The sequence below is a fragment of the Struthio camelus genome, chromosome 15 (assembly GCF_040807025.1).
Source record: "Struthio camelus isolate bStrCam1 chromosome 15, bStrCam1.hap1, whole genome shotgun sequence".
In the NCBI taxonomy this organism is placed as follows: domain Eukaryota; kingdom Metazoa; phylum Chordata; class Aves; order Struthioniformes; family Struthionidae; genus Struthio; species Struthio camelus.
In genome coordinates this window covers 1,937,703-1,950,877 of record NC_090956.1, presented here as the reverse complement: position 1 = coordinate 1,950,877, position 13,175 = coordinate 1,937,703, and the positions used below count along the sequence as shown (strand labels likewise).

At 49.6% G+C, this 13,175-nt stretch overlaps 1 protein-coding gene across 1 annotated transcript in view; it reads right to left on the bottom strand.

Annotated features, from left to right (window-relative positions):
• The window catches only part of PKD1 (polycystin 1, transient receptor potential channel interacting), a 108,752-nt gene that overhangs the window by 22,213 nt on the left and 73,364 nt on the right, over positions 1-13,175 (bottom strand). Inside the window, exons 17-25 of the mRNA XM_068908129.1 lie at positions 12,390-12,533; positions 10,788-11,067; positions 9,040-9,256; positions 7,534-7,684; positions 6,538-6,690; positions 3,975-4,119; positions 2,534-3,136; positions 1,853-2,009; positions 126-378 (exon numbers count right to left, since the gene is read on the bottom strand). Of these exons, the coding sequence (XP_068764230.1) occupies positions 126-378; positions 1,853-2,009; positions 2,534-3,136; positions 3,975-4,119; positions 6,538-6,690; positions 7,534-7,684; positions 9,040-9,256; positions 10,788-11,067; positions 12,390-12,533 (2,103 nt within the window). The remainder of the gene's footprint in view (positions 1-125; positions 379-1,852; positions 2,010-2,533; positions 3,137-3,974; positions 4,120-6,537; positions 6,691-7,533; positions 7,685-9,039; positions 9,257-10,787; positions 11,068-12,389; positions 12,534-13,175) is intronic.

Below are 13,175 nucleotides of genomic sequence, written 5' to 3'. Positions count from 1 at the left end.
AGGCACAGATCAGCCATGACCCATCTTGAACATGAATGCTGATGGGAGCCCAAGATTTCTTCCAGGTGACAAGGATCTGCTCAGAGCTTGCCAGTGCTGCACTGCCTCTGCTTTGTTTTACTCACAGGGAGGATGAACTGGACAGAGTTTGGGGGGACAAACAGACTGGCCCCGAAGGCGGTGAGATGCTGGGTTAAGCACACAGCCTGGTCTGGTCTGGTCTCTTCCAGAGGGATGATGCCTTCTGTCTTCCACCGTTTCTCCTGCTCACTGAAGTACTGGCACAGGGAGGTGTACAACCCTAGAGTCACCTCCACTGGGGACCAGCTGAAATGGTTTGTAATGTTGAAGTAGTACTTCTGGATGGTGTCATCAGTACTGTAGAAGGGAGAGAAAGCAAAGAGACGTTATTAGCCTGCCTGCTGAAGGGACACAAACCCCATTCTGACCGCTGAGTGCCCATGGAAAGCGCGCTGCTGCAGGGACAGATAAGCACACACATGATAGGGAGGAAAAGTCCAGTGAATGGGGTGTGATTTACAGAGCCCTTTGGCTGTGCAGAAACTGTGGCACTCTACAAACCTCTTCAGCTATTCTTTAATATTTGTATTATTCCAGCACCTGGAAGCCACGGGCACAGGTCAGAAACAGAGCAAAAGCACTATGTTGCATACCCTTTTCTCTTCTGCAAGTGCCGTGCACAGCTCTCCCACCCAGTCTTCACCGTGTCCCACTGACCCAGATGACACTTCCATAGCAACTCTATGATTCTTGGCTGAGAGAAGATTTGTTCATTAGGACGACTAATCCCTCTTTTGAGCATCCTGTTACCAAAAGCCATGGAAGCTGTGTCAACTTACACAACAGTGGTTCCACTCTTGCCCCACCTACTCCCAAGCTGCCTACCTTTATTCTCAGATAATGCCTAGGAATTGCTCATAAATAGCATGAGGCATGAATACACACACTCCTGGGAAAGGCAGCAACTGAAGTTACTAGAATGACTGCTCTGATTAAAAAAAGACAGCCTTGCTCCAAAGCCCAACAGCACAGCAGCAGCGCTTAATGAGCCCTAACATGCTGGAAGCACCAGGCAAGCAGGAGGGATGGGAGCCTGTGAGGGCACTCATATTCTCGTCCTGTCACGCACGGGGAAGATGAGCTCTATAGGGTAGAAGTGCTTTTGTGAAGGTTGCATTGTAGTTCGGGAACTGGCCTAACACGCGTGATTGCCTCGACTCAAGAAATGCTTGCATGAGCTGCATGAAGCAATCCCTGAATCTACAACAGGTCAGTGTGAGACCTTTGGGACACAGCCCTGCTAAACATGGGCAACTCTGGGATTGGTAGTGCCTCTGGCACTAGCACACGGCCACAGGAGATGAAAGCCTGGCTAGGGAGGTGGCAGGCAACAGTCACACAGTCTCCAGCAACTGTTGGGCAAGTGAACACAGAGAAAGGCAGCAGGGGGAGACTGTTCATTAGGAGAGGCCCTGGGAAGTCATGATACTAACAGGGGATGTGAGTTAGTGCTTTAGAACGGGGAAACCTCCCTCATCTGGATCAGAAAGGCAAACCACAGAGCAATGAACCGCTTCTGAACCAAAGGCAGTTTGGGAAAGAAGGAATGCCAGGATAGAAGAGGTGCCGGTGTTAGGGTGTAGAAAGGGCAGCTTGCAGGTGCCTGCACAGATCTGTCTCCTCCAAGGAGGGAGGAACACAGTGAATAGCTACAACAGCACCTGCGCTGCAGAGCAGCTTGCATAAGCCATGGCAAGGCCCTGAGCATCCCTCATGCACGTCCATGTGACCACCTGCGGGTGGCAGGGACTACATGAGAGGCTTCACTTACGTGGGGGAGGTGAAGAAGGTGTAGAGCTTGTGGTCACTTCCAGTCAGGGCCTCCAGGCCAATTTTCTTAGAAGCACTGCAGTTGTGCTCGTTTGGCTCGGGTTCATGATGGAGATAGGCCATGATGAATGGCTCAGGCTCACTTGCAATGTAGTGATCTGCACGGGGAGGGGGAGAAAGAACAGACAGTGCTTTATAAGCATCAGGGAGAGCTTGATCACACGCCTGCTGCCAGCAGGTGCCAGGCCTGGTGCCTCTGGATGCTGAGGGAGGAGCATCCAGAATGCAGAAAGCTGGGAGAGATCCTTAACCAGACTGCACCCTCTCAGTCTGCAGTTGAGAGCATCTGTGAGCAAGAGACTCTGGATACCATTGTACCTGACCCAGAGAGGGACAGCACAAACTCCCTCCAGTGCTAATGTGGCTCACTGAAGGGCTGGGCAAAGCAAAAGGCTTCCCAGTGTCAGAATGCACAAGCAAAGAGTATCCTGGGGACTGAATAACGTCTGTGACAATCAGAACTTTGACTGTGCTCTGTGGAGCTCGTTGGCTAGGCCTGATATCTCCTTCTGCATATCAGTTAGCTCTCAACGCAACCCTCCTTTGCTGCAGCACCCACTCCTCTTCTCCCACGGAAAAAAAAAACAAAGAGCACCAAGAGTTGGCGCTGTCTCTGAGCTACCATTCAAGACTCTGTAAGTGAGCCGGAAGTGCAGTCCTGCTTCTCTGTTGTTGCTCTCCATAGTCACAACGAGGTTCACAGATGTTCTTGCTTCAATGACTTTAGTGCCAGCAGAGAGATCATCAGCTTCTGTGTTGTTTGAGACCATCACCGTGATGGCTTTCTCTGAGTCTAGGCTCCCAATGGGGATGTGCACTCCGTTGTGGGTCTGAAACTCCATGGAGGCTACCTTTGTGGACACAGTGTAGTTGCTGATGTAACCAAATGGGAAAGGATTGGAGTCCACCTGGAACATGACTTGAATGACATCAGTCAGGTTGGAAAGGGTGGTGTTGAAAGCCTGGGGAATGGAGAACTGGCAGTTTGGTGTGTTTTCATAGCAAAGCAAATTAAAGGGATCAGACCGCTTGCCTGTGGCCTTAATTTCTCCTCCCACCAGCTCAAGGGGCTCTTCATTCAGCACTCGAGACTTCATGAGGATGCGCATCAGGCTAGAAGACAAGTTGTACGCTTTGGGAGCTAGCAGCAAATTGTGGGTATCACTAAGCAATTCCGGGGGCTTAGATTCTTGTGAAACCGTGTTGACAAGGTGAATTAAGTCACCTGTCAGGAGAGAAGAGCAAACAGAGAAACTGGTAAATCATATAGTCTAGATAACATCTGACACCTTCCCAAAACAACCAGACAAGTCCTTCGTTACTGCCTTCTCAGTGTAACTCAATAGTACACACATGACTTTCCACACTTGAAGTGTTCAGTAGCCCTCAGCTAAAAATAGAGCTGTCAACTCTTCCTGCAGTCCCTTCACTAATCTATGAAGTTTGGTAGCGAAGACTTAATCACAACAGGCTTTGTTTTCCTCCTGTGAGGTAACTAGAACAGCAGATTGGGAAACAGGGAAGGAATGGATAAGTCAAACACGTTACTAAGTTTTTGCAATACGAAGTGCAGAGCATTGAGAAACGCGTGACAAGCAGTGCAAAGAAGGTGCCTTCTCTTCCTTCCAGAGTAACTAGCTGGCAATGCTCACATGGTGTTCATGGGTGCCCCAGTGAAGTCTCAGATTGCAATCAGGAGGGGAAACATCTGGAAGCCATATCTGTTATTCATTGTTTACTAAAATGGCAATTCCCTGAAGTATTGGTGAGTTTATTAACAACTATCAGATTTGATTGCCAACAGAGACAGCTGCCAAAGCCAGGACAACCCTGGGAAAACTGCAGTAAGGATAAAGTACTGGGGCACTATGCTCCAAATTTTAGATGCAATTTCCCCAACAGCTTGAAGAGGCCTGAGCCAAACCTCTAATGGGACAGGCGAGAACCTACAAAAACTCCCTCAGCTTCTTTAGCCTACTTCTACCCTGCACCCTGAGCAGGGACCCTGCGCTCTTAGTAGCGCGCCGTCAAATGTCACCCATTACTGCATAAACAGAACTGACCTGTGATGTTGAGGATGTTGTCAGCGATGCCTGTCGGTGTCACAGTGCCCTGGGTAGTCTCCCCTTGCAGGATGTTCATCATGGTCTCCAGCTTGTTCAGGGTCCTTGTCAGGCATGACCTGCAAACCAGCTCCTTGCTCACCACCTGCAAAGGGAAACATAATCTGATTCAGCAAGCACACTCTGTGGGAAAAGGGCACTGTAGGCAAGTTCAGCTGGCTCAGTCCTGCAAAAACCTGAGCACATTGGTTCAGAAACTAATTACACTCTGAAAGTTAATCCTGCTCTTTCCAGCCCCAGGGAGGTGACTGGGGAGACCGGGGCTTCTCTTTTCATACTGAGAGATGCCAAGAATTTGTTGGTGTCTCTAGGACTCTCCCATCCACTTCCTCTCACCCTACAGTCTGTCAGCATACAGGCAGGAATGCCAGGAGTCTTAAGCAGGATGCATTAAGGTTGGAAGGGGCAATACAAGGCAGCACATTCAAGTTACCTGAAGTTGACATGTAAGGACCAAGCACGTCTCATGAGTACCCCTTTGGGGCCACATACAGCTCCTACTGAAATCAACCAGGAGGAGCTGGGCAGGGTTTCTCCATACGCACTCACTTTACTTCAATGGAAGCAGGATTTGGCCCTAACTGAATCCATTCCAGTGTCCAAATACTCCCAAAAGCTGTGGGAGGGACCCTGCCACTCAGGCGTGATGGATGTCCCTCCCTCTGCTCCCAGATGTCTCCAAGAAACAGAATGTTCTAGCCATGGCCTGGAGCTCCCAGCACACTTGAGGGCTGGATGGGAAAGACCGAGGCAACACATGGAAGTTGTTACCACAGTCCAGCTCCTAGCTCTTATTCATCTTTTTCTTTTAATCATCATAAGATTCAGACGTGATTCACCATATGTTTTGGTGCAGAATCAAAACAGCGTCTGCAGGTCTAGAATTTCCCCTTTTTTGCTTAAATTTGCAAGCTATGAGAAGTGAGGACATACTATGTAAATGAGAGTCAGCAAGGCACAGTGAGATAACAAGGAGGGGGGGAAGAAAAAGGGTTATGGGGAGGAACTACGAAAGGGGAGCTATTACTTAGCAAGTAGAACCTACTAAGAAGCTTGAGATTCTTTTTTTCCCTCTCCAGGAGAAATGCATTCTGATTTTTCCTCTCCCTCATAGGTAAAATCAAAAAATATCAGCACTGATTGACACTTCTAAAGGAAACGATATCTGTGAACTCTTTGCTGCTCTCAAATATTTAGGAAATTCTAGATTACCATTTCTTATAAGCTTTTCATTCCGATTCAGAGCACAAACTAATCCTGAAACATCAGCTTTTCCCATGTGACAAAAATTCCATTTCTAGACCTAACCTTCCACCGTGATATCAAGTTGCAGGGCGAGAGCATGTGTGAATGAGAGAAACAAACCTATTTAGCACAGGAACGGGACATGCAGAACCCCAAATCCCTGAAGAAAGGCAAACAGAAAGAAGTGGTTTTTGAGGTTCACAGGCTTTGAAGCAGACGAACAAAGAGCAGAATAGGGACTCTGTGGGTGGGACACAGTAGTTTGTCCATCATTTGACTGACAGCCTGCTCCCACTGAGTGAGGTTGCTGGCCTAGTTGGTGAGGCAATGATCAACCAAAGTCCGGGCACCTGACTCCAGTAGTTTGTCCATCATTTGACTGACAGCCTGCTCCCACTGAGCGAGGTTGCTGGCCTAGTTGGTGAGGCAATGATCAACCAAAGTCCGGGTACCTGACTCCAGTCCCAAAAAGCAAAGACTTGGGAGGGCGGGGAAGGAACAGCCTGCCAGAGCAGACTGGCTGACCACCAAAACCCAAGCGCATTATATAACTGGGCTCTCTTCCCTTTGCCCATCTGACAAAACATATAAAGCCACTCCTAAATCCAACAGGCAGGGATTGCTCCCAGCACCAGGGAGCTGAAACTGCCTGCTGGCCAGGGAACACAATACTTCCAATCGGCAAAAGAGCAGAGAAGTGATTCTAATCTCGTACTGCAGAAATAGGGCTGGAAGGAACGTCAGTCCTTGGCTTTGTCCTCTGGCTCAAGGCAGACCCAGCTCTACTTGTCTTACTCCTGACGGAGTCCAGCCTGTCCTTGGAGATTCCTCAACTCCTCGAGTAATTTATTCCAGTGCTTCTCTAACCTGTCAAAGCCTTTCCCATAGTCTCCATCTGCAAGTTAAGGAACCTACTTGCTAGCAAGCTACCATCCCAGGGCTAGTACGAGAGAAGAAGCACTGAGTTCTCAGGTGGAGTCTTACAGCATGTGAATACATCACCTTATTCATGCTGTCTGCTAGAATGGTGGCATGGCAAGAACTGACAGCACTAGCACTTAGGAAACAAACACAGAAACCCTAACGAGGTCAACAAATCATACCTGTCCTCCCCATGTGTGTGCGTGCATGTGTGTGTGTTTGTGTGAGAGAGAAATAGGAAAGCAGAACAAGAACTGAAGAGACCTCTCCTGTAATTATTGGCATCTAAATTGCATCTGGAAGAGCAGGAGGCTGGAGGTGGCGGTGGGGAACATACCGTGCACTGAGCCAAGGCAGCTGAGATCTGCTGGATATCATCAACTGTGTTGACATTCAGCGAATTCAGGGTTTCTGTGATATTGTTCCGAGTCCAGGTCCGGAGTTCAAATTCATTCCCAGCCTCAGGTTCCAAAAGCATCGACCGCTCATACTGAAGGGGATCAAACCAGGTACAGTGAGGAAAAACATCAGGTTGCTCCAAAGGAAGAGCTGTTGTGCTGAAGTTCTCTCTTTCCTGCACTCTACATCTTCCCTCTGCCCATGCTTCTCCCCAGAGGGTGATCTAATGAGCCGGATTTTCAGTAGAACTTCTGCAATTTTCCTTCTGCGCTCCAAGCAATTATCTTAACAGCCTTGCACTTGACAGCTAAGTAGTATACCAGTGTGCAATCCTTATCCAGCTAAGCACAGTGCCTGTGCTTAGGGGGAACACCTCTGCCTGGCTTCCAGACATGCAGCAGGCTCTTACGGGGGGAGGAAAGCAGGATTATAGACCAAAATTCTCACCCTGCCTGCAGCAATGCACATGAAGGGACCAGGCCCTACTTTAGATAGGAGTGAAAGTGAACTTTCATCACCCAGGAGGAGGCTCCTGCACTGTGGACTAACAGAGCCTTGTGTGCAGCCAGGAGAAGAACTTTCTACCTGGAGCAGCTCAGCAGTCAGAACAAGGAGGTCTCCTTAGCACCCAGAGCAGCACCCGAGCAGCTATAGGGAGCCGCCAGTCCTGCTGAGATAGATAGAGCAGAGATGGCCTGCTGAGTGGAGCAGCCCTTCTGCTTTCCTTGGCCATTGTGTGTCTGGAGTTTGTTGCTCTTTTCCATGCATGAAAACAGCTCCAGCCCAACTCCCAGCTTGCACATACACTGATATACATGAAAAACTGTAGTATTAGTCACTTCCTTACATCGCTGGACAAAACCTAGCCAAAGAACAGTGCTGGTGTTTGCAAGAGCTTCTGGAGGCCCCTCTGGGGCAGAGACTGGTGCTTTACCTCATTTAAGATGGTGATGAGGGCCAGAGAGTACTCAATGACCTGCTGAGGGTCCCCCTGTTTCACTAAACCTTGGAGCACGGTGTCAGTTTGATTGTAGAGCCAGTGGGAGAGGCTGGGGAACCCCTCGGGTAAGCCGATCTCCATGGAGCTGCCAAGGGAAAGAGGCATTTGGTTTAAATGCAGACTATCAAATGGGGCTGGGGGAAAAGGGCAGAATCTTCTGCCTTGTTGCTGGGGAGGAGGAGGAAGGGGGAAACAGGGAGTTAAACAACAGCGACAACATCTCTGATACCTGCCCTGGTATCCAATTTGCATCAGCTGCACATTCCTACGAGAAGAAGCCCTGCTGGTCCAACTCTGTGAAGTTGGAGGTGGAGGGCACACACACACAGGTGCATTGAGCCCAGAGGAAAAAATCTGGGTTTAGCCTGATGGACCGTAAGGAGCACTTAAAAATCATGGTCAGTGTGCTGGGAGGAGCTGCACTATTTTTGGCTTTGTTCCTTGGGGTTTAAGGAACAGATGGGACACAGATTCTCCTCCGCAGGCGCTGCAGGCTGCAGGGCTGCGCACTCCACCCTGGAATGCCAGGACCACATCTACAGTGAGGGGGGCTGCAAGCTGGCTTCGAGAGGGAGCGGCCATATAGCTGTGTAAGACAACGCTGAGACCAGCTCAGGGTGCCTGTCTGAAGACCCGGGGGCGCTTGGTGCCTGTGTGGAGCGCACCAGAGACCACGGAGTGTCTGTAGAACGGATAACGGTGCTTGCATGGGACTGGCCCTGCTGAGACTCGAGCTGCAATTCCTTCCACCCTATTCAAGTGCATGTGCTCTCCACCTTGGCTACACGAGATCTCCCCTGGCTCTCAGCAGTGAGACACCAGGCCACAGTCTGCACCAGTGCCTGTCGCTGCCAACTTTCCTTTGAGAGCTCATGATGCAGAGAAGATAGCAGAGGACAGAACATGTTGTCAGCATGAGATGGAGCCTTTTAAGATAAATGGCCAGCTGTCATTATTCATTTGGCTCTCAGCAGAAGTCATTAGTCAAAACGCAACCGTCTGCAAAGGGCAGACATTTCCATTTCTTGCTTTATCACCTGTGAGCACTGTTGCTTTGAAAAAATATGCAGATCTTCTGAGAAAATGACACCACGCTGTAAAAGGGAGGGGTCAGCAAGAAATTAAGGGGGTGGTCAGGGAAGCAATAACTGATGGGAAAAAAAGTCTCCCCCTTGAGAGATCACATGCAAAGACTGGAGTTCTCTGGGACATCAGTGTCCTGTGCTGAGCCTCCCATCGCCCTCTTGCCAGCAGCCTCTTCCAAGAGTCAAACGCTTCACCCAGGATCCACTGAGCCCTTCAGGAAAGGGACCTAGCGGTTAAGCCAAAAAACTGTGACTCAGGCTTCTAGGCTGGAGCCTGGCACTGGCCTGCTGTGCAACTCCAGACGAGCCATCCCAGACAGCCCAGCCCTCCCCAGCCTGTGAGAGGGGGGCTTACCGGTTTATGGCCACCACGGTTGCTCCCAGCTGGTCCTGGACAAGCACGGACACGGACACCAAGAAGCCACTCTCATGAAAGCCTGGGGGCAGGAAGGCGCTGTGCTCAGCAAGGCTGCCCTTGTACACACAGAACTCATGGTAGTGCCCAGCTCTGAGGCGAGATGCCAGGAGGATGTACACCAGGGGGGCCTCTGTGTCCTCCGTGTCTCGCCAGCCTGCAAAACAAGCCCGTACAGAACGCCTGAGTGGGGACTAAGGGCTTGGCAGAGCTGCACCCTGTGCCCCAGTGAGGCCAGCCTCTTGGCCCAGCAGGTAGAGCTGCCCCTGAGCCCCCATGCTCCCTTCCCTCCCCTGTTCTGCCCTGCACGGCTCAGTCTCGGGATGGCCGCCCCTGCCCCCTGTCCACAGAAAGCGCTCCCCTCGGCTCTGCCAGAAGGACAGGCTGTCCTCGCAGCTAGGTCAGCTTCGCAACCCTGCCACGGATGTTTTCCAGACCTGCAATGTAAAGCTCTGACACTGCTTTGAATTTTTCTGATATTAAGGGGTTTCTGCCTGTGGTTTGAGCGGATTTGTGAGAGTTCAAGACCAAAATAAAAATCAGAATAATTCTGCTGGGGCTGAAAGTAGCATTGACCCAAGGCCACAGCCTCTGTAAAGCCCTGCAAAACCTCACGTTAGACTGACTGCAGCCCTCAGGCAGTTCAACATCTCAGGAACGACTGGCTCTAGGATATGACCTGCAAAAGGTTTCCTTGGGGCTCCCGGGAAATACAGAGAGCTCTGTGGGATTAAGGTAGCTGGGAATTCACTGAGCATCTGCCAGCGAGCAACAGTGAAGGACATGAGCTTCTGGCTCTGCAGGGCTCATTACACTGGATACGGACCAGTGAGTCTGTATTCTGAGTATTCCATTTCAGCTTAAAAACAATTATTAATAGCTAAAATTCCCACCACTCCAGAGATGTACAGATTTCATAATTATTCCAGGTAGCTCAAAACATTCCAAATGTTACAATCACATCACGCCAAATACACTTCTGCTTTTCCCCTGACTTAAGCTGCAGTTTGATGACCACCCTCCCAAGAACCGACAGAATTCATCATTTCCTCTGCAGCGTGGCTTACCAGCCTTTGTGCACCAGAAAGCATTAATCTGCAACACTAAGCACTTGGAGAAATAAGGTCTTCAGAGGCACTTATGCCTTGGCCCAAGGCTATAGGATGTCAGCCAGCCCACTTTTTGAATCTCAGACTGGCTGTTGCTGTCTCTGCAGCTGGTTTAGAAGGTAACCGTGGATGGGAACATGCAGCCTATATGGCAGAGAAATCTCCAGTGCTTTGTCTTTTTACTCTTCCCATGTTTGTGTAGCTCAGTTTTGGGCACCTATTTTCTTTTTCCTGCACCCAAACACCTGTTTCTTCCACATGTACAGTCCTGGACTGGATACTACCATTCAGTACATGGACTAGGCTTAAAAAAAGTGCCCGTCACCATAAGTTTTAGAGCGCTCCATAATTTGGGTGCACAAAGTTGCTCAAAGGCCCAAGCTTTGGGGATTAGAAATTGAAAGGTCCGCTTCTGAATTCAGCCCTAGCCAACAGGGTCCTGGAGCGGGAGCTCAGAGTAAAGAAAAAGTGTGTGGGAACAAGGGCAGCTAGTAACTCACTGGGCACAAGAAATATATTTGCCCATGACGAACAGAGAGGGCTGGCAAGTGCCCAGCACTGCTGTCCGTGTACTCTCACCTGCACACTCAAAGTGCACTTTTGCCATCAGTGCCCTGAGTGGTCCTTTGGGAGACAGCCGGCAGGATCCTCCAACGGGTGGCTGGTTTGGGAGCAGGTCAATGGAGGCGAATCCTTCCTCCCCTGTTGTGAGGTCTGTGATGTGAAGGGTAAAAGTATATCCCTCCCCATCCTTCAATGCCCCTTGCCTCAAGACCAGGTTCATTCCTGTGTCGCCAGTGGAGGTAGTTTTTTTGTCCAGGATGAGAGACTTGTTTTTAAAGCTGTGTGCAGCCCATCTCTATAGAGTTGAAGAGGGGAAAGACAGGAGAGGTTTTGTTTTAATTTGAAGTTATGTCCCTAAAATGTTTTCAGATTGAGTCTCTTATAAAAAGTAACAGATTTCTAGTGGGAGCGTCTGCCAAATTTGCAGTTGATAATTCAGCTTTAGTCTCGTGTGCTACAGCAACAAGAAGTGGAAAGTTTCCAAAACGTCTGGTGGGAATATTTCCACTGTGAGATCTAGTTTAGTCTCTGGGATTACATCATCCTCCGACAGAGTATTTCTTAATACAGAACACAAAATACAGGAAATAAATTAAGTACTGGTGGAGTCTCCATGGGATACCATGTTTTATATGCTGCAAGCTGAACGTGTCCTGGACGGTTACTGTTAATAGCACAAATGTACAACTACGATAACAAGAGAAACAATGAGATAGCCGACCAGAAAACGCCATGCTAGTACATGCTTGGCTTGCTGGGAGCCGTATAGATTAGCTCTCACACTGAGACTTCCACTTTATAAAACCCATTTCATTCAACAGGTTGCAGAGGATGCTGTGTAGTGGAATCTATAATTAGAGGAGGACGTGAGGGACACAGGGGGATCAGAAAGGACTGAACAATCTCTACTTGAACCCCTAGAATACTGTGCAAAATGCCATCCAGCAGGGAGAAGAAGACACTTCACAGATCTCTTATAGGAAGGAGTGGCTTTTGTGTGAGAAGAGCTAGGCACACACAGGTTCGGCTTGAAAATGACCCAGCAAGGACTTGCCCTTGAGTAGGTCGAGACACTGATGGAGGAGTGATAGGCCATGTGTCCCCCAACCTGCAGGCCCATGAGAGCACGGATCTCTCCCTCAGGATGCAGCTGGCACTACCCAAACACTCAGCGCAGGGGAAGGCCCTGCACAGCTTGTAGGGTCCCCGGTGCCTGCAGAACGTGGGGAACCTGTTTCACAGGCTCTCACAGCATCCTCCCTGCTGCTGAGACATGACATGGCATGGGGGAGCTCCAAACCCCACAGCCAGACAGGTCAGCGCAGGGCTTGTTTTAAACTCCTGCCTCTGGAAGGCAGAACTGCAGCCAGTTCCAGGTAGCTGCGATGAGAAGGCCAGCATCAGTCAGCCTTCCTCATCCTCTCAAGCCAGACCTGACTAGCCCCTGTGTTCACTGTCAGAGCTCATTTCCCCTCCTTGCCTCTAAGGCAATTTAGATCCAGTACTTTACTTTCCACACAGCTCTTTCAACCCTGTCCTCTCTGACTCCCTCTTCTCCCTGCAGTCCAGCAAAGGTGAAGTGAAGATGGTCAGAGACCGTTTTATTTATGACGTTACCCCAAGTTTGGAGTCATTGTGACAGTTCTGGCAGGTCCCCTCCAGGTAGACGTAGGAGCTCTTGCTAACTTCATAGACAGACTGAGCCTTGCAGGAAACGCACTCCAGGGACACGATAGGGACCCCTCCCCTCTTGATGAATACCTGCGAAAGTAAGGGATCAGGAGATCAGAGAGGCTAGGGACAAAAATACAGACATCTAACAAGTAAGTAGACATCCCAGTATCTGGTTCTTCAAATAGGAATCTACCCTGCCCCAGCCCAATCTGTACTAAGGATACAGCAGAAAGGAATTTCTGAAGGATTTCATGTTAGACTTAAGCCACATTACTTTTCTTACACTAGCCATGGCAAAGTGTCCACCACCTACAGGCTAGCCTTTCTGCCACTGACTTTTGAGATCCACCTAGTGGCAAGCTGGGCCAATCTAGGTAATTCTGGGTTTACTTCATATACATTTTTTATCAACTTAAATCACTTTGCAAATGTCTGTCTGGTACCCTGTGCTGGATTCCCAGTGCGGCCTGCTTGTCCTGTTGGGTGGGGATGATGCTAACTGAAGCATTTTGCTATATTGACCATTTCAGGATAACTCCTACCCTAAAAAATGGAATCCCTGTCACAGTCTGGAAGAAAAACCTAAATGGGAGGAAAGCTTCCATAAAGCCCAGACCAAACATCTGGGGAGCACCTGCCCCAGGAAGTGACTGCAACTCTCCTTTGTTTTCTGGGAGCCAAACTCTTGGCCCTGCCTCTACAGCTGTGGAGAGGCTGACCCGGTGGGAC